Source organism: Danio rerio, chromosome 7 (assembly GCF_052040795.2).
Source record: "Danio rerio strain M-AB ecotype USA chromosome 7, GRCz13ab, whole genome shotgun sequence".
In the NCBI taxonomy this organism is placed as follows: domain Eukaryota; kingdom Metazoa; phylum Chordata; class Actinopteri; order Cypriniformes; family Danionidae; genus Danio; species Danio rerio.
Genome location: NC_141027.1, coordinates 59,376,786 through 59,400,042, shown reverse-complemented (window position 1 = coordinate 59,400,042; position 23,257 = coordinate 59,376,786). Strand labels below are relative to the sequence as shown.

Genomic DNA, 23,257 nt, shown 5'->3' with positions numbered 1-23,257 from the left:
TCCTTCATTAACACGGAGGAGGCGGGCTTTATGACTTGTACTGCAGCCAGCCCCCAGGGGGCGATCTAACGGCCGAAACCTTCACTCAAACGTAGGCTTGCGGCACACTTGGGCACACTAATGTTTTTTTACTAAGCGGAAATTCAAACCGTTTCCCTGATGACGTTTGACGGTTGCCAAATCAGTGAAAAAAACGACCGAATTATCAAATATTACCTGCCGTGAGTGTTGCCGCATTCACCATCGGGAGGCGCTATAATCACTCTCGTAGAAGAATTTTGTTCTTACCATCCAAAATAAATAAAGTTATTCAACATGTGCGTCCGATAGCTCCGCCTTTTCCGCTACGTAAGCAAACCTGCGGTCGTTGAGTGCGTGAAGTGTCCATCACAATGGTCCATCATTACACACTTCATTTTAGCGGCTGAATGAGTGCATCATCCGGGAAATTAAAGTGCACTTATTATTTTTAGAGTTTTCAGTGTGAACACACTACTTACACTATTTATACTACAAAATGGCGTAGAATAGTGCATAAGTATGCGATTTGGGACGCAGCTGGTCTGGGGAGGATCTGTGGGCGGAGCTGAGGAAATGACGTCACTCACGCAGATTTGACTAGGAGCAATAGCAATGCAGATATCTTCAAATATAATTGTGACTAGTCGAAACGGAATTAGAGATATCTCTAATTACATTTGCGGATATCTGACGCATCTTTTAGAGATATCTACAACATCATTAGAGATATCTTCAATTGAGTTTTGACTAGTCAAAATATATTTGCAGATATCTCCAATCTGATTTCGTGCTAATACAATTGTAATTGCAGATATCTCTAATTGTCATTCTGACTAGTCAAATTATAATTATGACTAGTCAAAATATTAGAGATATCTCTAAAAATATTTATGGATAGTCAAAACAAAGTAGTAAATGTTAAAACGGCTTGCCATAATCCGACAGCTCCGTGTGTTTTTTTTAAGTTGCTCTCACGGTACTTTGACGTCAACAAGGGATCGGTCTGTGCAGATAGCGCAGCTCAGCTCTACATTTAGTTGGACACGCCTACGCCTCTTTATTGAAATCACGTGAATACTGGAGTTCGAAAAGCTCCGATCCACTGAATCAAAACAAAAAAGTTCTTAAAGATCTCAAATCACTGTAAAGCAGTGTTTCGAACGTGCCAATAACATAGTTTACCATTTAACCATTAAGTTTTGCTTTAAATGGGTCTTGGTCTGTGTGAAACATATCTATGTGTGTGAAACCTCTTGGACGTCATGACGTCAGTACTTCCGGGTTGCTTTTCAGGCTGCGTTTTGTTGTCAGGCGGTGAAAGGGAGAGACTGTTTTGTCTTTTCTTCGTTTTTATTTAAACCCGTTTATTAAAGATACTGTCAAGATGAATCGTATCTTCGGACGAGGAAAACCCAAAGGACCACCGCCGAACCTCACGGACTGTATATCAGGTGTAAGTATTTTGTTGTTAAACTTTTGTACTTCCCAACAAAATAACTGAAAACTGAAATGGTCAGCGTTTCGGGGTAACGTTAACGTTTACATCTCTCATTATGTTGAATGTCAATGACAATTTGAACAGGCTTTTTGTTATGAATATATTTTGCTGTGTCATGTCGTGAAACAGACTCTGTCTGTCTGTATGTGTGTATATCATATATTATACACATTATACCACTCTCTTGTTGTTTACTTGTGCTAATTATGTGATTGTTGTGTCCAAATACGCACGTAAGTTATGTTTTAAAAGATGTTTCCGGGGACAAAGGGTTTGTGTTGTTGATATTGTGTAAAATTAAACCTGTCTTGCTGGTTTTGTTAGTGATCATCAGTGACTTATCATTGCTACTATTTTTATCTTTATACAATTTGGGCTGGTATTTTCACGGCTATTATTTTTATGTACATCTATGAAATTCTGTGGAATAATTTTCTTTGCTTTGCTAAATTCCAGGTTGACTCTCGAGCAGAGTCGGTCGATAAGAAAATAGCCAGGCTTGATGCCGAACTGATGAAATACAAAGACCAGATGAAGAAAATGAGGGACGGCCCATCAAAGGTACAACTCGCCTCAGACTTTGCCTTAGTGGATTTTTTTGTTGTTGTTTTGTTTAATCGTTACAGGAATTGTTATTTCATTCCTTGCTTATCCCAAACAGTAATTTCAATAGACTAAATTGTGTGTTGTTAGATTATGTCTAACTTGTGTGCTATACGTTATATTGCGAATTTAAGCTGTTATATTGTTGCTATACAAATGTGGCCAGACAGATATATTCATTCATTTTCTTGTCGGCTTAGTCCCTTTATTAACCCAGGGTCGCCACAGCAGAATGAACCGCTAACTTATCCAGCAAGTTTTTTACGCAGCGGATGCCCTTCCATGCAGCAAGTTTTTTACGGAGCGAATGCCCTTCCAGCCGCAACCCATCTCTGGGAAACAGACAGATATATGTATATAGTGTTAATTCAGATTTGACAGATATACTCTAAATCTCAGACCTGATTGTCACTTCACTGTTTTGATTACTTCATCCCCTATACCTTTTATAGTGGAAGTCAAATAGAATCTAGACTTGCTTTTTATTCATTCAGTCAGTGTTGGAGATCGTAGGCTACTGTGCTTAACATTGACTGTGCAGTCTTAACATAGTCTTATTTCATTCAGATTTACTCCAAAAACAGTTAGGTATTTCTCCAAGGTTTGGTGATCTGTTTCTTATTTATTTATTTAATAATATTATTGTCACACACCATCCAGTATATGGACACATGGCCTGACATATACAGTTGAAGTCAAAATCATTAGCTCTGTGTCTGTGATTTATTATTACTTTTTTTTCCCCAAACATTTCACAAATTATTTTTAACGGCAAGGATTTTTTTCCACAGTATTTATTATATTATTATTGTTATATATTATTGTTTTGCCTGAAATAAAAGCAATTTATATTTTTGTTGTTGTTATTATATATATATATATATGTGGAGGGCCACTGTGCTCTTAGGAACCTTAGGAGCTCTTATATATATATATATATATATATATATATATATATATATATATATATATATATATATATATATATATATAACATAATATTTATTTAAGATAAATATTATTAGTATTAGAGCCCTTAAGCAATGTATTTTTGTTCGAATGTCTACAGAACAAACTATCATTATACAATGACTTGCCTAATAACCCTAATCTTCCGAGTCAAACTAATGAATCTAGTTAAGCCTTTAAATTAAACTTTAAGCTGAATAATAGCGTCTTCAAAACAAAAATGATGTACTGTCATCATGGCAAAGATGAAAGAAATTATTAAATTATGAAGTTATTTAAACTATTACATTTTGAAAAGTGGTAAAAACACATTTCAGTGGATGCCCTTCCAGCCGCAACCCAGTACTGGGAAACACCCATACACTTTTACATTCACACACATACACTACGGCCAATTTTGTTTATTCAATTCACCTATAGCGCATGTCTTTGGACTGTGGGGGAAACCGAAGCACCCAGAATAAACCCACGTGAACATGGGGAAAATATGCAAACTCCACACAGAAATGCCAACTGACCTTCTTGCAGTGAGGGGACAGCGTTAACCACTCAGCCACCACGCTACCAAAAAGTATTCAGACCCCTTAAATTTTATTAAAAGCACAGAATTGTTGACATTTTTGTAGATTTATTAGAAAAAACTGAAATATCACATGATCCGAAGTATTCAGACTCTTTGCTGTTACACTTATATATTTAACTCAGTTGCTGTCCATTTCTTCTGATCATTCTTGGGATGGTTCTACGTTTTTATTTGAGTCCAGCTGTATTTGCACTTAAGGTTCCTAAGAGCACAGTGGCCCTCATAATCCTTAAATGGAAGATGTCTGGGATGAAAAGAACCCTTCCTAGAGCTAGCCATCTGGCCAATTTGAGCTATTGAGGGAAAGAGCCTTGGTGACAGAGGTAAGGAAAAACTCAAAGATCACTGTGGCTAAGTTACAGGGATGGAGTCAGGAGATGGGAGACAGTTGTAGAATGTCAACCATCACTGCAGCCCTCCACCAGTCAGGGCTTTATGGCAGTGGCCTGATGGAAGTCTCTCCTCAATGGAGAAAAAAACACCTGACCAACTCCAAGATGGAGAGAAATTAGAATCTCTGGTCTGATAAGATCAATATAAAACCTTTTTTGGTCTTAATGCCAAGCAGTATGTCAGGAGAAAACCAGGCACCAATCATCACCTGTCTCATACACTCCCAACAGTGAAACATGGCCATGGCGGCATCATGGTGTGTGCCTGTTTTTCAGCTGAAGGGACAGGACGACTATTTGCAATCGAGGGAAAGATGAATGTGGCCAAGTACAGGGATATCCTGGACTAAAACCTTTTCCAGAGAGCTCAGAACCTCAGACTAGGCCGAAGGTTTACCTGCCAATAAGACAATGACCCCAAGCACACAGTTAAAATAAAAGAGCTGCTTCACAACAACTCTGTGACTGTTCTTGAAAGGCCCAGCCAGAGCCCTGACTTAAACCCAATTGAGCATCTCTGGGGAGACCTAAAAATAGCTGTCCACATATGCTTACTATCTAGCCTGACAGAACTGGAAAGAATCTGCAAGGAGGAATGGCATAACATCCCCAAATCCAAGTGTGAAAAACTTCTTGCATTTTTCCCAAAAAGACCAAATACAGAGCAAAGGGTCTCAGGTTTTCTATTTTTATAAATCTACAAAAATGTCAACAATTGTGTGGTTTTCTGTCAATATGAGCTGCTGTGTGTACATTAATGAGGGAAAAAAATAACTGAAATGATTTAGCAATTACCTGCACTATAACAAAGAGTGACAATTTTAAGAGGGTCTGAATACTTTTCATACCCACTGTAGGTAGGTAGATCGCTAGAAAACAGGCAATGCATAGAAAACTGAAAAGTCAAACAGCTGTTTATTAGCTGATCAAAAGTTTAAGCGCATAGGACAAAAATGCACAACAGAAAGTGCCAAAAAAGTGAGTAGCCAGTGTGCTGAGAGGGGCCTTGTTTGTGCAGCTGAACAATCCTGACATGTTCAAGAACCTTTTTTATTTTTGCTAAATTTTTAACCTTTTTTCCAACTGAGTTTTCTCTGCTTCTTTTCTAGAATATGGTGAAACAGAAAGCAATGCGAGTCCTCAAACAGAAGAGAATGTAAGTAGAATTATTTTGTAGTCATTCCTTATTGTCACTTTCAGCGTTGCCAGATAGAGTTTATGGTTTCCAGATCCAAAATGTGCACAGTACCATCCTGTGTGTATGTTTGTGTGTATATCTTTTGTTCAGTTTTTAACAATTAATGCACAATACTTTAGCTAGTGACAAACACCAGCAGCAACAGAACTACAGTACCAAAATGACAACACAGTCACAGTGCATTTTGTTATTGAGATGTGCTACCTATTTTTAGTAAGAGTTAGCACAATCTGGCCGGGTAACATAAATTGTCAGAAGAAGAAGAAGCTCTCTGTTACCTGACAGGAGGCTGAAGAACATTTAACGTTGAGATTTTTGTATATTTCCTGCTTGCAGCTGCAATCACTCATTTGGTTTGGAACGTCAGCATAAACACAAACACAAATGGTTAATTAACAGCCCGATTACTGAATGTAGAACATCCACAATTTTTATTCTCAGACTTTTTATTCAATTATTAGATCTTTTTTAAGATTACAACCAGTTGTTTGCTCTCGTTTTTGTCACTTTGTTCCAGTTTCTTCTTTTGTCATTTTAAAGCACTACTTAGAACCTGGTTACCATTCGCCAGAGCATAATGTGAATACATGAATATAATGGAGTCTATGTCCTGCTTACAAGCACTCGAGTCTATGAAATCTGATCCTTGCCATATAGGATTGATTGGAAATGAACGGGCAGATAAAGCAGCAAAGGTAGTCCTACAGTTGGAGGTAGCAGAATGTCATATTCCTGTGTCTGATGAGAAATGACAAATGGAATGGGACGAATGTGTAAACATTATGCGAAGTGAATCCATTTTTAAATGGAAAAAAAATCATTACTAGTTTGAAAATAGACATGATCAGGTACATACGGGATGTGGAATTGGCCACTCATGCATATAATTGAAAGGGGAAGAAAAACCGTTTGTGATTTATGTTTTATCATCAAAACCCATTTTAACAGAATGTATTTTTTATATGATATTAGAGAATTTTTATTCAGGAAATCTTTTAAGGGAAACATTTAAAAAGGTGTCTTCTGGAGGAATTTCAGAATTTTTTTATTTTTATGTTGTATTTGTGTGCAATGAATGATTACGAACCATTAATATTATAAATTATTTAGTACAAGTGTTGCCATGCATATAGCCAATGCTGCTGATGTTGCATTAAAACATAATAAAATGAATTAATCCCTGGTCTTATTTGGTCTTCTGATTTTGATGTATCCACTGTTGTACTGAATTATATTGTATATATCTCCAGGTATGAAGGGCAGAGAGATCAGTTGATGCAGCAGTCATTTAACATGGAACAAGCAAACTACACTATCCAGACGCTAAAAGACACCAAGACCACGGTAAGAATGCAGACGTAGGAAAAATACTACTATTTTCTTATGACAATATACATTAAACATATTTGTTTTCTTGTTAATGTTTTTAAAATAGGTGGAGGCAATGAAAATCGGTGCCAAAGAAATGAAAAAAGCATACAAGAATGTTAAAATTGATCAGATCGAGGTAAGATTCCTTTCTCTTGTGTAAATAATAGAATAAAATACAGATGACATGAACTGATGAAAATGTAAGCGTTTGCAAAGACTGCATATTCAAAATGTTTTATGCTGCAGGATCTGCAAGACCAGTTGGAGGACATGATGGAAGATGCTAATGAAGTCCAAGAAGCTCTTAGTCGCAGCTATGGGACACCAGAAATTGATGAAGATGACTTGGAAGCAGGTTAGTTAACGTTTTTTTTCTTTTGTCATTTAGCAGCAACTTTGTGCAATATTGAACCTGCAACATTATAATTGACATTTTTGTTTGTACCAAAAGAGCTGGATGCACTGGGTGACGAACTCCTTTTGGATGATGACAATTCCTATCTGGACGAAGCATCTTCGGCTCCAGCTATACCTGAGGGAGCACCAGGAGACAGAACCACTAACCGGGTAAATGCGATTAAAGGGTCCTAAACCTTAAAACTATTTATATTTTTAGAGTAAACAGTACACATTTAAATATATTTTAATAGCTTTAAATTGAAAGTATAATCTATAAATGAACTTCACTATATTTATTTCATAGTTGGCTCTGATAAGCAAGAGACAACTTAGTAACTCATAAAAATGATCTAAGATCAGGTAAAAACGTCCAATGATTCACCACTGTGGGGTGATCAGAGTGAAGCCACGAGATTCATGTAGATTTTGTTATTACCCAGAGGTTTTGAAATGCTTATGGTGAATTGAAAACACATGACTGCCATGTGATATGCGCTTCAAAAAAGATTAAAGGCTTAATTGGTGAGCAATTTGAAATTGTATAAACAAACTCAAAATTAACTTTTTGTTTGGAGTTTGTTCTTCGATTTAATTTTAAGAGTAAAAGATTACATTTTTTTGTCTAAAGTTCCAGATTCTGCATTATCAAAGTCAAATCTCGAGATTTTGTTTTTACTTTAGCTCAGGGACATTCTAACCTGTCCCTCAAGGGCCAGGGTCCTGCAGAGATTTGCTGTAACCCATAATGAAACGCACATGAACCAGTTAATCAAGTGTTTTGTAGCTAAAGTCAGCAGAATGTTGGCCCTCCAGGAACAGAACTGGACACCACTGTTCTAGCTTCACACAATAGCTTGTTCAGTCATGTAAAAGTCAAAAAGTCAACCTGTATTTTTTCAGAATATATAACCAACTCTGGTCTATTAAATAAAATTTTAAGTATGACAACGATGGGCAGTGAACATGACAATTTCCTTTGTGTATGTGTGTGTATTGTCAGGTTAACAGAAACGTACCTGTTGTTGATGAGTGCAGTTTTAAAAAAGAAAGTACTCTTCACTGGTATCAATAACTGGTGTGGTATGAGGTTACAACTAAATTTGAAAGTGCAGAGCAGCAATAATCTATCAATCTATTAGTAGTGAGCAGTTTTACCTTGAAAGTATGAGTGAATGCTATGTGTCTCTGCGATGAAGAAAATGTGTATTGCTAATTAACACTCTGCTGTTTGCACACAGGATGGAGTACTGGTGGATGAGTTTGGCCTTCCTCAAATTCCAGCTACATAATGACAGCGCTACAACTTCCCAAACCCACAAAAGATTTGGACAAATATTTAAACACAATCAAAGAGCGGGACAGACCTTCTATATCAAAATTGGAACAATCTTTCATATGTTGATCTTTTTCATCCTATTTGGTGTAATATTCTTCTGTTTCTTTTTCTCTCAAGGATATACACTGGTAGTTGGTATACTGCAATACTGTCATTTATTGAAAGCAAATATTAAAATATATATATCTGACATTGTTGGAGGATTGCATTGCAATGTAACATTGTGTAATTCTGTTACAGTTGGTTAAAAACACGCAACAAATTGATGCTATTTTTGTGAGAACAATGAGAACAGACTGGCTCAGGTAAAAACAAATGTGCCTGCTTCATTTTGATAGATACACTAATAAACAACCTTTATGTATTCTGTTTTTCCTTTTAATATAAGAATTTGCATGATCTCACAATTAAAACCCATAAATCAAAACAATCATCAATACCCCTGATAAACTGCTGAAAGTGAAAGTAGTTCAGCACGGATGTGGTGATTCAGGCCTCACCAACTCAGTCTATAGCTGTGGGGAAAGATTTTCTTGTGCAGATATTCCACAACCTCTTTTTTTTTCTTCAGTTTCTCAAACTCGTAGTATGGAATCTAGAGAAAGAGTAAATCTCAAATCATTGTGGGACAAACAATCTTTGTTGTAGCAAATTCCAAACTACTGTGTGAGGTTCAAATGAATAAGTTAAATGAATTTAACCATTTCTAAACATCTCAAATTCTAGAATACTCCACCAATTAAACATTACAACAGTTAAAAAAACAAACAAACAAAACAAAAAAAACGCCGCAATTGTTTTATCCCCTTGTTAAGCTGTACTTTCAATAATAATGTTTTCAGGTCCAATCCACTACTGCAAAATGCATATAGCCATTTATGAGCACTGTTTAATCATAACCTGATTAATCGGATCATAAATAAATTTTAAATATGAATCGCTGTCAGACTATTTAAGTACATTAATACCATTTGTTGTTTTCTTTTGGCCTAGAGTGTTTGTATCCAGAACTATGAGGTGTGATTTCCTATTTAATCTGTCATTTATTACTACTACATGTTAAGTTTCTCAATTACGCCACTCTCTTGAATATTTGATTTTGATTGGTCAAGTACCACATTCTAACCAAGGTATGTTATTTTCTGATAACAATCAGTAATACTATTAACACAGGCTCACCCAGGAACTACGAATCATCTTGACCGCCTGTCAATATATTTGCTTTTTTGATCACTTCCCTTGTGACTAAAAAGTTCAAGTACTATATTGTTACTGAACTGTTCAATAGCAGGGAAGAGAAAGATAGTTTTGGATTTATTCAGACTGGATATTTTTTATTTGGATCTATGGATAGTTATTGGAGTTATATGATTATTTACATCAGCTTTTGTGGCTATGTCTTTGCAAACCAGATCAAATGTACCAATTTTCTATTTCTATAAAAAAAGAACAATAAAGACATCATTAAAAATGAATAACACATAAGATAAAAATCTAAAACGGTTTTTAAGGTTGACTTTTGATAGAAATTCTAGCATTTTTTGAAGGATTCACATGTAAACTTTCCTTTCAGATCTCACTAGATGTTCTTTTTAACAGTTTGGTTTGTCTAATTTTAATAATCTAATAATCTAGTTTTTGCACATTCTTTGGTTTCCATTTTCTAGCAATTACTTTAAACGTGAAAACACTGATGTAAAAATGTACTTGCTGTTTGAGACAGTTCATAGAAGAGAGATAGATGTAGAAGATGCTTGAAAATCAAAAAAACATGCAATATAATCCTGGATTATCCAGGTAACTGACATTTGTCTTGTGCAGGGGTCATCAATCTCGGTCCTGGAGGGCCAGTGTCCCTGCAGGATTTAGCTTCAACTTGCCTCAACACACCTGCCTGGATGTTTCAAGTATACCTAGTAATACCTTGATTAGCTTGTTCAGGTGTGTTTAATTAGGGTTGGAACTAAAATCTGCAGGACACCTGCCCTCCAGGAACAAGTTTGGTGACCACTGGTCTTGTGAGTGTTGTGAATATTTGTCAGCTGATCCTTATTCTTTTGTGAAAAAAAGATAAATATTTTGCACCGTTTCAGAAAAATCTACATTTTGAGTGAAATTATAGTTGATTGCCACATCCAAACTCACTATTCTATGTTGTTCTTCAGAATGAACACTGAAAGAATTTATAATAAAATAACAGGCACTAATAGCCTTGGTCATACAGATTTAATGGGGGAAAGAGGATGTAATGTCGGACATTTCATGCATTCAACTGTCGCAGAGCAAGGCTTCAATGTTGGGTGAATAACAAAACAATGCAGTAACCTTAATAAACTAAGGGGTCCTGAAGGGCCATTGTCCTTTAGAGTTTAGCTGAAAGTATACCTAGTAAGACCTTGATTAGGTTGTTCAGGTGTGTTTGATAAGGGTTGGAGCTCAACTCTGCAGGACACTAGCCCTCCAGGGCCAAACTTAGTGGCCCCTGCACTAAATGGTCACAATGCGTAGTGCATCTTTAATAACCAACTGATACCAAATTTGGGGCAAATTATTCATTAAAACATAATTCACAGGGTTCCCATAGGTTCTTGAAATCCTTGAAAGTTTGAGAATCTGAGAGAACATTTTTAAAGACCTAGAACATTTTTTAAATTAAGCACAATTACGGTAAAATAAGGTTGCTCGAATTTCTTTGTTTATGGAGTTTTCTGGAAAATAAAAATCTGTATTATTCCTTTTAGTCCATTAATGTGTAGACTCTCTGCAATACTTTGTGATTTTCATTGATCATACTTGTATGAAATTTATCAAAACTTTCTCTCCAAATATTTTATTGAATCCAATGTTGAATTTTAGACAATGTAAATCATGAGGCAAGAAATACTTAAAGTTATACTCAAAACGTCTGAGGATGTCAATAAAATCCATGCACATCATATCACGAGGATGTACTGAATATTCTTCATTCGTATGCAAAACAAAAATACAACAAACATAATAAGATAAACCTGATGCAACTTTACTCTCACTTGAAATGTCACATTAAGACTTAACATTTAGGATTATTGGACCTAAAAGACCTTGAAAGGTCCTTGAATTTGAAGTTAACCAAGGTATGGGAACCCTAGATTCATGAAAAATGCCAATATGTTGAAAAAGGCATCGAAGCAAAAGTTTGCATTTTTAAAAAAAATTACAATCTGTTGATGAAAAGGCTAAGTTCGTTGATTTTACCTGAACAACTTCATATCCCAGAATTCTAAGGTGACGCTGCTTCATGGCTTCCTTGCCAAGTAGTTTCTTTGCATTTGCTGCAAAGCGCTGTGAGCCATCAATACAGACAGCAATCCTGATAATACACAAATTCATGTTGAGCTCAGAATATGATGTGATCTCACAGGACCACTCAATATTAGCGCTATATTTGTAATGAGGAGGACATGATTACCTCTTGTGAACATCATCTGCATGGCAAGCGGGCAGGACAAATCCATCTTCATCTAGTTTTATCTCAATATCTGTAAATATACAAACAAAAGAATAATGGCACATACAGAGTTTAAAATTTATCTATACACACTTTTAGGGCCAAACTGAATGCAAAATCTCTACCTAGTGTATAGCAATATGGGGTAAGTACTCTGGATGCAACTATTGATTGATCTCCTAGAAGATCCACAAGGCCAGACTTTAGAGCATTGTAGAATTGAGGTTCCACTGGAGTCTCAAAAGGAGCCAAAAATGATTTCACACAAAATTTTGGTAGAAGACGTGGACCCTTCAAATAAGAGAAGAAAATTGGTAAATGAGCATTGTTTGTAATGAATAAAGAAAAAACATAAACAAATGACGTTAAAATATTACCTATAGGTCACCTATTATGTAAAGCATAGGTTGAAAACTTAATTCCTGCAGGGCTGCAGCTCTGCACAGTTTTGCTCCAACCCTATTCAAACACAGATGATCCAACTAATCGAGGTGTTCAAGACTACTAGAGCCTATTATGCAGGTGTGAGTTGGAGGTGGTTGGAGATAAACTATGCAGAGCTGTGGCCCTCCAGGAATTGAGTTTGAGCCCACTGATGTAAAGTATGACTGCACAATATATTATTTCAGCATCAATACGGCAATGTGCGCATATGCAAATGCTAGTCTTACTTTCTGTCTGGTTTCTAAATTCTTCAATTAAGAAGCATTCTATGGACAAGCAAAACATAGTCTTGTTTTTAGAAAAATGATATGCCAAAATTAAGTTTATTTAATTAAAGTTAATTAAGTTAAAGTTAATCAAGGATTTATTTCCCTCTTAAATGTCGTTTTGACATAAGATTATTTTGCTTACACCCTTAATTTGTTTATTTTAGCAATGTTTTAAGAATTTTAGATTTTTGGACTAGAAACAAGACAACAAAATCTAACTGAGAAAAGCAATTTTGCAGTGTATGCAACATCAAGTTGGGATTATAGTTGACCAGTGATGGAAATAACAGTGCTTTTAAAAAAAAATGGCGATACTTTTTCACTAATGAGTAATCAAATTAATCCCTCGTTGAGGTGACAGGCAAGAATGCTTATGTATCGTGCAACTTATACCAAGAAAAAAAAGTTTCTCTGAGTTGGTGACAAGTAATTCTAATCTAATGAAGCACCTCAAGTCTTGTGGTCTGTTCAATAAATACTTAAAGTTCTAAACCATCTACTGTGTTTTATTGTGCAACTATAGTAATGATAATATTTACACAGATGTGTTGAAATTTGATAATTGTCTCTCACGTTGTCCCACAACAAGATTACAATAGTGTAGATTAGTCTACAATATTATATATTTATTCTATAATCAGTGGACAAATTTGACTTGTTTTAAAGTCATGCAATAGTTAATTTTCTTGCTAATTAGTTACTTTTAGAATTATGTAACTCAGTTAGTATTTGTGAGAAGTAACTAGTAACTATAACTAATTACTATTTTAAAGGAATGTGCCCAACACTGTAGTTGCGTTTTACAGTGCAGAACAGATGAGATTTGCAAAAGTTGTTTTACAAAAGTTGTTGCAAGCATTCAAAGCACTCAAGGCACAAGAACATTTGACTATTTGTAACTTTAGTAAAAATCATTTTGAACTATTTAAACAGTTAAAGAAAGAGTTTTTAGTCTTATTTTACGTTTGATTATTCAATTTCTGTACCCCAATACTATTTAACTACCCTGGATACAATAAACTAAAACACATTTAAGGCTCTTTCCCATTAAATGGTAATGCGTGGTGCTAACATTGGTCACAGAGATGACTTTGAATAAAACAACAGAATCATTTTTTTTGCATTACATAGGAATGAGAAAAATCCTATTTAACTTACATCATAAAACGGGCACTCCAGCTTTACGCTCATGTACAGTTGGGTCAGCTGTGCAAGCACTACATGGGACAACCCACTGCCTTCCTCCCCTAAGAAAGTGTAGAGATGGAAAAACAAATATTGAGAAATTGCAAAGGGATATTACGGTATTAAATGTTGACTTATTTAATTGAATATGCTTCTTCATTGGCCGTTAAACAATTTCAGCACAAAACACATTCAGAGAAATCACGATCAACAGTTTACAGCTGGAATCTGCAATACAGCTCGCAACATCACTTATCTGAAAAATATATAGTCATCTGTGTTTGACCATTTCAAATTGAACATTTTACAGTAAAGTTCATTATTACATGGCTGTCTGGATTGATCAGTCATGACATTCCAATGTATGCTATTCTGAGATATCAACACAGACTCATCAAGGTCCTTCCAGTCATCTTGACTGGCAAAAAAAGGAGAATAGAATATGCATAGAAAGAAAATATGCTCCATTCATGCTCCTGGTTTTGTTGTTGTGCTTTTGATTGTTTGGTGCCTTCTTGTGAATGAATTATGCAGAAATTATTGTTTGCTCCATTAGCACCACTCAACCGGTTTTGTATATGTCAGCACTGCATTTAAATAAAGGATTAATAAACTATTATGTCTCAGCACAATGTTTTGTGTCATGTTTTTGTTTTGTGACAAGTAGCTGTGTTATAAGCAGGATAAAGTACATCTAGCATGGTTGTTTTCACACAAAAAGCCATTTTGTTAACCTCCCAGATGTAGTTTATCCATGACTTAAAATGCATAAATTTTACTGTCATGCCAACAGATGAACTGAAACATTATGACCTGTGCATTTAGAGTGGTGATCAAATTATACTCCATTTATTTGCTGAATTTCTAATCACACTTAAATTCATCAAACCTTTTACAATATAATCTGTATTTTCAGTAACCTCCACCATAAAGGCCCAGTCCCAATTAGGGTTGTCACAATACTGGAATTCGGTACCGATCGGTACAGAAATTTTAAACACGTCCATTTCCTGTTCTTAAACACCGCTGATTTGCTATTGTATTTACAGGCTCCAGAGAAATAACTCTGATTGGCCATGAAGGTCATCAGTTCAGCAAACTCACTGCTGTTAACCGAGTGTAACCATAGCTACAGGGACACTGGAGTATTTCAAAATCCCGTCGATCAACTGGTTTGTCTATAAAGCTGACATCAAGTTATCTGCTGTTGAATCACAGCTTTAAAACTCTCCAGTGTCCCTGTATGTGGTTACACTCAGTAAACAGCAGTGAGTTCGGTAAGCTGCTGACCTTCATGACCAATCACAGTTATTTCTGCAGAGCATGTGAACACAATGGCAAATCAGCGCTGTTTAATATTGTGCTCAACAGTGCTAAAATTTTAGCAGGAAATGGACGTTTTTCAAAATTCAGTATGGATTGATACTGAATTCCAGTATCGTCACAACCCTAATCCCAATTCTATTTTTTACCCCTTCCTCTTTGCCATTAAAACGGAGCGTGAAGGGGAAGGGCTTTAAATTTACCCCTAAAAAAAGTGACACCACAACAACACCAGCACACGTCATCATATGTTGTCATGATTTTTTACTTCATACGAGATCGATGATGGGGGGACAAGTAAATTTTTGTACCCCTTAGTTTCTAGTGTGGTCCAGGAAATCTCTGTTATCTTCAAATAAGGGTATAGGCTAAAGCCTAGTTCACACTGCAGGGTTTTAAACATCAGCAGATCGCTGTGCCGTTCACATTACATCACTTGACTTTGTGTCTTTTAATCTCTGTGGTGTTCGCACTACGCAACACTCTGTGAATGATCCACAAGAGGGGGGTCACACACTACATGATCTGACAACAACTCATTCCCCATCAGCTCATTCAAGCTACCAAACCACAGCCAATGAAATTTTGAGGGAGGAGTCGTCAGAAAAAGCTGAATACTATTGGCTGCTTGTGTGCTGATTACATCACTGACAGCTTTTCAAGCTTTGGAGAAAGCATTTAAAAACATCGCCAAATCAGCTGATTTATGAGCGGATTAATCACTCATCTGCAAGGTTTGAGTGGATAGATACACAGAGAGTTTAATTTTTGTAATTTTATAACTCTTTGAAATAAAACTAACATATTTATAACACCCTGCCGATTTCTAACTATCACTGTATTTCTATCTGACATTGTTATTTTTTTTATTACAAAACAGTAAAGAACTGAGCATTTCCGCCTTAAATTACCATATTGGTCAGAATGACTGCATGCATGTCTGATACTTTTCGCTGTGACTTTAAATATGTGTGCATTTTCTTGCCTAGCAACTTCCTGCTAACATAAACAAAACTTTCTGATGGCAAAAACATCAATTTACTTATGATATCTTTCAAAACAGCATATTCTGTGCAGTGAAATTAAAAGTGAAACTGAAAGCCAAGACCTTTAAGTGTTTTAATATCTTAACTACATATTTATAGGCTGTATTACCAAAAAAAAGATTATATTTTTAGGGTAATGGTGTCATTAAATATGATGCCAGACATTCAAAGCTTAATTTTAATATCTCAATAATAGCTTTGAATGTAAATATGTTGTGACAATATGGAATTTTTTTATTTTTATATGAGAACGGTCAGAATGAGCAGTATGGTAATTCTAATAGTTACAGAATTTTAGTTCCACTGTTAATATAGCCTACTCTTATGTCTGTGCTAACGCAGAATGAAGCAAGTGCACCGATGCCCATTCTGACCAATCACAGATGTTTCTGCTGAGCTCCTGAACACACAGCCATTCAGCTCATGCTAATATGCTCTCACATTGGCTGCAGCTCGTCACTACATCTGACCACACGTGGGGTTAAGTCGACCGACTGCTCTGGAATATTTAGCATGCTAGATGTTGGATTTCCGTCTGCGAGGTTTCGGCGACGCATCAGCGAGCCTCGTTGATGTGTTGTTCAGTAGTTCACACATAAAGAGCGGCGAGCGCCGAGCACCCGCAGATTTCTTCCCGATCACAGCCCGATCTGACGGCGAGCTCGTTAACTTCCAAATCGGGCTCAAATCAGGCTTAAAATCTTTTAGTGTGAACTAGGCATAAGGAGTAGAATTGGGAATTGGCCTCAATGAACTAGATGAAGTGCACGTAAGCATGAAGAAGCCAAAGTATCATTTTTTTAGTCCCAGTCTCACAAGTGACCTTTCAACATGATTATATAATGTGTAAAGTTGTTATTAAAAATATTCATGAATAATTCTGGAATATATTGATTCTTACCTTGTAGCAGCTGCAAGAAGTAAGAGCTGAAGACTTTGGAGACGAAATTAAGTGGGTACCTCTGTAGAAGAGTGCAGGCATGAAGTAGGTCTAGAAGGGCTCTTGGCTGAAACTGTGAAAAGCGGGCATGCAATACAGACTCCACCTTTCGGAACAACCGACCAGCATCAGGTGGCAGATATCCCAAAACTCCCAGTGTAGTTATCTGTTGTGATACCTGCCACGTGGAGTATTCCTCAGCACGATACACAAAACTCTCAGCCACCGCATTAAAAACAGGTAGAGAAAGTATGCGCCGATGCTGGAAAAACTGCATCACTTTGGTTATGGTTTCTGCATGAGCTGTGAAGGCAACTTTGGGCACATAGCGCTCAAGAGCTTCCACAAAAAAGTGGTCACTGTGTCCAAAGTGCATTAGTGCTGACAAAACCACAGTGAGTTCTGCATCTGCAAAGCTTTGCACCTGATGCACAGCTTGCTTGCAAAGTGCAATAACAAGAGGTAATGCTTGCTCTTGTCTCAATGTGACTAAAGCACCTAGAATCTTGCTAACTGCCTCTGTGTCCATTTGATGAACTAGCCGAAGTGCCTGAGCATTCATTTCATTTAGAAGATCCTGGTATAATACATCTTCAGCCAAACCAGTTGCTAGCATACAGTAAACGGCAACAAGTTCTGCTGCGTTCCATTGAGCAGTCTCTGTTTTTTGGAGCTGACTCATAGCCTGTTTCACCAAGCCAGAATCATGCCCCTCTAAAGCAAATGAAGCCCTGGATATGCCACAAAGCACTTCAACATTCAACTTTTCTGAATCCAATCTTTTCTGACACTCCAAGACCAGCCTTAGCACTAAGCTGCTCCGAGAACCAAGGTAGAGTCGTGTACAGCTTAACAGAGCTCCAACCAACACTTCATTCTCTAATTCAGCTGAATTATCCTCCAGTCTTTGACACAGCTTATTAAAGGCCACATCTGATAAATGACTCCATGATTTTTCTGGGGCATCATGCTCCAAGTCAGCAAGTCGGTGAAGTATAGATGCTGCTACTGCACTTGAGAGGACAGAGTAAGATCGCAAGAGATGTAGCACTTGCTGAGATGTACTACAAGAGGAGAGGCGTTTCATAAAAGCGTGGTCCTCATTAGAAGACAGGTAGTGCATCAAAGACAGTCCACTTCCGCTGAGGCAGAGCTCTTGGTACGGACGAACAGATCCAGAAGCAAGGAAAAGTGGGTCTCGTTCTGTGGTGCATACAGCCCTTGCACTGTGGAAGGAACATGTAGGAAAGCAGCCAGTGTAGGTTTGAAGAAAAGGAGAAGACAGAGGTTTACCAGCACAGGCTTTCAGGATTTGGTAATCCAAAAGGCTCAGCACACGGAGTCTTAGTGCCAGTGTTTTGGCCATTGGAAAAAGAGTCACCATTTCCTTGATCTATAATCGAAACAAAAGAAAAAAACATTCAAATGAAATATCATGCTCTCACTGAACTTATTAATAGAGATGTCTGCTTCAAGACAAGACTTTAAAACGGAAGTTGATGCTTCCTTGCTGCTTGGAAAGCACCTTTTATGATGGACAGGGTTCGGAAAAGAATAAGGTAAATAAATTGGCTTGGGGCCACACTAATCAAAACATCACATTAAAGCAAGCCAATAGTTGGTTTCTCTTAAGATTTTATCTCTTTCAACTGGTGATGTTTGTTCCTCGACCCTTCTGCTTTGGCTTGCTTGGCTGGGACTAGTGGAGCTGAGCATCGGTGGATTTGATCTTCAGCATTCAGCATTCAGCAGTGTCATTTGCATTACATTGATCTGAACTAAACTGAGATGAAGCAGTTTTCATTTACTAAAACTTCATCTAAGTTAAGCTTTTCTACATTGTATATCTACAGGTTGGGCCATTTATATGGATAACCTTAATAAAATGGGAATCGTTGGTAATATTAATGTCCTGTTAGTGGCACATTAGTATGTCAGGGGGCTTGTAAATAACTCATGAATGAATAAAGTTATGTTAAAACCAAACACACCATTTTTTTCTTAAAAAATTACCAATAAGTTTATTAAGGTGTATCCATATAAATGGCCCACCCTGTATATTGTAAAAAGCACCATTGAAATAAAGATCAATTTAATTGGGTAGTTCACCCAAAAAAGAAAAATCCGTCATCATTTACTCACCCTTTACTTGTTCCAAACTGTTATGTTTTTTTTCCCTTCTGTTTATTACAGAAGATAATTTGAAGCCGGCTGGAAAACTTTAACCATTGACTGCCCTCAAATTTGTCTTTCCATTATAAAAGTAAATTTTTACAACCTTTTCTTCAAAATATCTTATTTTGTGTTTGACAGAAGAAACACATAAAGGTCTAGAACTACTTAAGGATAAGTAAAATGAGTACATTTTCATTTTTGAGTTGATCACTTTAACTATAATTCAGTCATTGTAGTGTAAATGATAATAGGCATTCATAGTTATGGTGTACTGTAATGCAATAACACATTCTTCAAAATAGCAGGCAACAAAATTTACTGTGTAAAAACAAAGGCAATTTTACATATTATTATGCAATATAATTGAAAACTATTATTCATTCATTCATTTTCTTTTCGGCTTGGTCCCTTTATTAATATGGGGTCGCCACAGAGGAATGAACCAACAACTTACCCAGCATATGTATTACGCAGCGCATGCCCTTACAGCTGCAACCCATCACTGGGAAACATCCATACACACTTATTCACACACATACATTATGGACAATTTAGCTCACCCAATTCACCAATACCACGTCTTTGAACTTGTGGGGGAAACCAGAGCACCCGGAGGAAACGCACACGAACACAGGGAGATCAGGGGGCTAAAACATCTAGCGACTATCTCTCTAGACCAGGGGTCACAAATCTCGGTCCTGGGGGGCCGGTGTCCCTGCAGGGTTTAGCTCCAACTTGCCTCAACACACCTGCCTGGATGTTTTAAGCATGTCTAGTAAGACCTTGATTAGCTTGTTCAGGTGTGTTTGATTAGGGTTGGCGCTAAAATCTGCAGGACACTGGCCCTCCAGGAACAAGTTTGGTGACCACTGCTCTAGACCTTCTTGCTGTGAGGCGATCATGCTTCCCACTTTGCCACCATGCAGCATTGAAACTATTATTACTGTAATATTTTCATTCAAATCTTAGTGATTTGTTAACCTATTTTATACTGGGAAACATATACATTACTTCTTAACTGCTCAATGCTTCTGTTGAGTGTTAATTTAATTTACACATACTAAAAGCAACATGTTGACACACCACAACTTCCAATTGTACAAATGAACAAGTATTGGCTTTTCATCAGACAAATAAAAAGGGGGAACAGTCTGTAATGTAAGCTACTAAGATTTCAAATTGGTTAAACTCTTTTATAAAATCAATATCACATTTACAATCAAGCTGACTTTATAGGAAAATATCTGTCTTGCTTGTGATAATATACTGTAGTTCCTAGTGTTTACATCATGTATAAACATAGAAATCCACAAATCATTACAACATTTTGGTAAAGTTTTTGGCCCTCAGAAATAATAGACTTACACTGATTTACATTTAAATACAATTATTTGTAGCTCCATATGCTTCATGCTAGATATGCTAGATAAACAGATAAAGTACCATTTATTTAATTCTGTTTGCTTACTTTTGTGTTATTGTTTGTGATAGTTTTATTTGTTGTTTTTTATTGCTGACATTTCACTTTCTGCGTTTTACATGCCTGTACATTTGTACATATCTATAATTTTATTAAAACAGATGATTATTTTATCTCTAATATCTAAAGTAAAGCAAATGTATTAATGATGGAAATGGAAATAAAGACTGCACGAAAATAATTAATCTATTACAGCAGCAGCCAAACTCATGAATCAGGTTGTGTCCTTCATGTGGGAGTCAAGGTAATTGCGTTGTTAGTTCGATAGGCCTATATGCTACAATCACAGGACAGATTGGTGTGAAAAATAAGAGTAATGGCAAATATGACTCTGTTATGGTGGAAACGAAAACAGTTATTAAAGACAAAGACATAAACGAACAGCAGTTACCTTTTGTACATGGATCCAGTGCAGATTACACACATATCAGCATGCGACACATCAAGCTCCTTTAAGATGAGGCATGTGAGGTATCTGACAGACACTCGTAAAGTTTAGTATTCAATTCAATAAAGCTTTCGGCCATAGCTTAAAGAAATTGTAACGTTACAAGAACAAAATCTTTCTTTGCAAAGAAACAGCAGCAACTTCAGTTCTTTTTCTTCTTAGTTTTTCTGGCATGTAGCAAACAATCTAGATCAGCTTTACCGCCACCTATTGGATCGAAGCGTATAAAATGAAATAAATAAATCAAATAAATCAAAATAGAAAAAAATACAGCCATTATTTGGGTCCTTGATCCACCAGTGAATATAGTTTTATTTTTTATTTTTTGGCTTTTTTGACTTCTTGACTACAAACCATTGCTACAAACCAAACAGACTTTTCCTTTGAGCAACTTTTCAATTTGTCCTTGTGTAATTGAATGCCTGTTACTGCATTAAAGATTAATTTAATAGTTGTGTCTCTTTGTGAGTTCATTAGCAATACATTCTCAGGAAAACTAATTAAAAAACAAAAATTACCCTTGCTTAAATTTTTGACTGCTTAGGGAAGCAAATCTGTGGCCATTTTTGTGCCGGATTATTTGTGTTTGCATTCTATTTTGTACATATTCTAAATTTCTGATTCCAATCCAATGTGCCCCACCATGTTAAAAAAAATCACTAATTTGCTAATTGGCTAAATGCACAGCTAGTGTTTTTCAGCCAATGATGAACTTCCGGTGAGAGTTTAATGTGACTATTTTCAATTTCATAAGGTTACTTTTACAGCAGTGATGTTGTAATGTAGTTCAAAAATATAAAGAGAAAATTATCCATTTGGTTGTTAAAGTGTAAAAGGAGACGAAAAACTGTTTAAATGCAGGCACTATCATAGCCGCAGGCTGGTGTAGAAACTCCAATTAATTTCCATATTTTTAAGACAAGGCACGAAAAAAAAAAAAGTTTATTGCAGTGCTTTTTGTTTGGTCTGATACCTACTTTATATTGTATCTCAGCCAGGCAGTAATAATTGCTGTTTTTTAAAAAATTAGATCGTAACGCAGAGATTTTGCATGAGATGACAATTCACCAGTAGCCCTGGGGCTGGCTGACTGAAATTGAAAGTCTGTGTGCATATACCACATTGTAAACAACAGACGCCACATACTGTCCTTGTGCTTCATTGTCTGAAATATAGCTTAGCACTTTTACTTACGTACCTACTTATTTACAATATTCTACGAAACACAAACTTTATCACCCAGTAATATTCTACTTCAGTCCTAGAGTTCTGTTCAAAAGATCTGAAATTTTCAAACATTAAAAAAGCTGGATATATCCCCATATCCAATTCATTTTTGTAAGCAAATTTAAGAATTTGAAAGGATTATTTGGCCTTGTCCACAACCCAACTGTGACTTATTACATTTAGTATATTTTATCTTACATCTTATATTTTAGTATTATGTCTATTGTTTGTTTTCTCTCTTTTTATATTGCTGCTGGTCTCTCTGTGAGTTACCAAGCAAATTTTGTTGTATAACTACAATGACAATAAAAGTTCTTTACTTTACATTATAAAAGTTCTTTACTTTAATAGTCAAAAGAATTAATAACCATCTTTATGTTACAAATTTATGGTCAGAAAGTTCCTTAGGATTTTTACCCATCCTCAGATGAATGAATGGTTGCTCTTTATTGTACTTGTTGAAGTAAAACACCCGCCCATTGTATTGTGGCTTGAGCTTCAAGTTCATTTTTTAAAGAAGGATTCAACTGAAAATAGGAAGTCATATGATGCCTTAAAGGTAAATAGGCAAATTTTTAATTTTGGGTGCACTAACCCTTTAACAGTACATTGTTACCTGCATATGCCATGCCCTTTAAATCACACCATGTCAAGGCTCCAGTTCCTCAAACAAAAGCAAACAACATATGTGTTGTAAAAATAAAAAAGCAAACAAAAGTTGTTGCAACTCACTATTAGGCCACAACTTTCCCTATAGGTGAACGAAGTGGAAGAGGATATTTGTTGTTATCAAACACTTTACTTCACAAAGTCAGTTTAACACTGAAGGGTTTGATCCAACAGGCCTATTGATGGAAGGTTTG

General features: G+C 36.2%; 2 protein-coding genes across 3 annotated transcripts; one reads left to right on the top strand and one right to left on the bottom strand.

Annotated features, from left to right (window-relative positions):
- Window positions 1–1,099: 1,099 nt before the first annotated feature.
- chmp5b (charged multivesicular body protein 5b) lies at window positions 1,100–8,734 on the top strand. The gene is given in 8 exon segments (NM_200380.1): window positions 1,100–1,474; window positions 1,976–2,080; window positions 5,176–5,222; window positions 6,515–6,608; window positions 6,700–6,771; window positions 6,882–6,990; window positions 7,087–7,202; window positions 8,273–8,734. Coding segments are annotated over 8 exon segments (663 nt in total). The 5' UTR covers window positions 1,100–1,405; the 3' UTR covers window positions 8,324–8,734.
- fastkd3 (FASTK mitochondrial RNA regulator 3) lies at window positions 8,507–21,339 on the bottom strand. Of its 2 annotated transcripts, none has more exons than XM_087261953.1 (7): window positions 19,169–21,339; window positions 17,026–18,922; window positions 13,729–13,817; window positions 11,983–12,148; window positions 11,819–11,888; window positions 11,605–11,719; window positions 8,507–8,965 (listed from the first exon to the last, which is right to left on the bottom strand). In XM_087261953.1, the coding sequence occupies exons 2-7, from the start codon at window positions 18,446–18,448 to the stop codon at window positions 8,867–8,869; spliced, it is 1,962 nt and encodes a 653-aa protein (XP_087118079.1). In that variant the 5' UTR covers window positions 18,449–18,922; window positions 19,169–21,339; the 3' UTR covers window positions 8,507–8,866. The 2 variants fall into 2 exon arrangements, with proteins under 2 accessions (XP_087118079.1, XP_087118078.1); XM_087261952.1 differs by having other exon boundaries at window positions 17,026–18,457; window positions 21,111–21,339.
- Window positions 21,340–23,257: the final 1,918 nt, after the last annotated feature.

What these genes read in the sequence shown, in the direction of transcription:
- fastkd3 (XM_087261953.1), bottom strand. Translation starts at nt 18,448, where the DNA reads ATGGTGACTCTTTTTCCAATGGCCAAAACACTGGCACTAAGACTCCGT. An exon ending in TGGAGTGCCCGTTTTATGAT is followed by an intron (nt 12,149 to 13,728) that starts GTAAGTTAAATA and finishes TCTTATTTGAAG; the next exon opens with GGTCCACGTCTTCTACCAAA. An exon ending in TGGGATATGAAGTTGTTCAG is followed by an intron (nt 8,966 to 11,604) that starts GTAAAATCAACG and finishes CTCTTTCTCTAG; the next exon opens with ATTCCATACTACGAGTTTGA.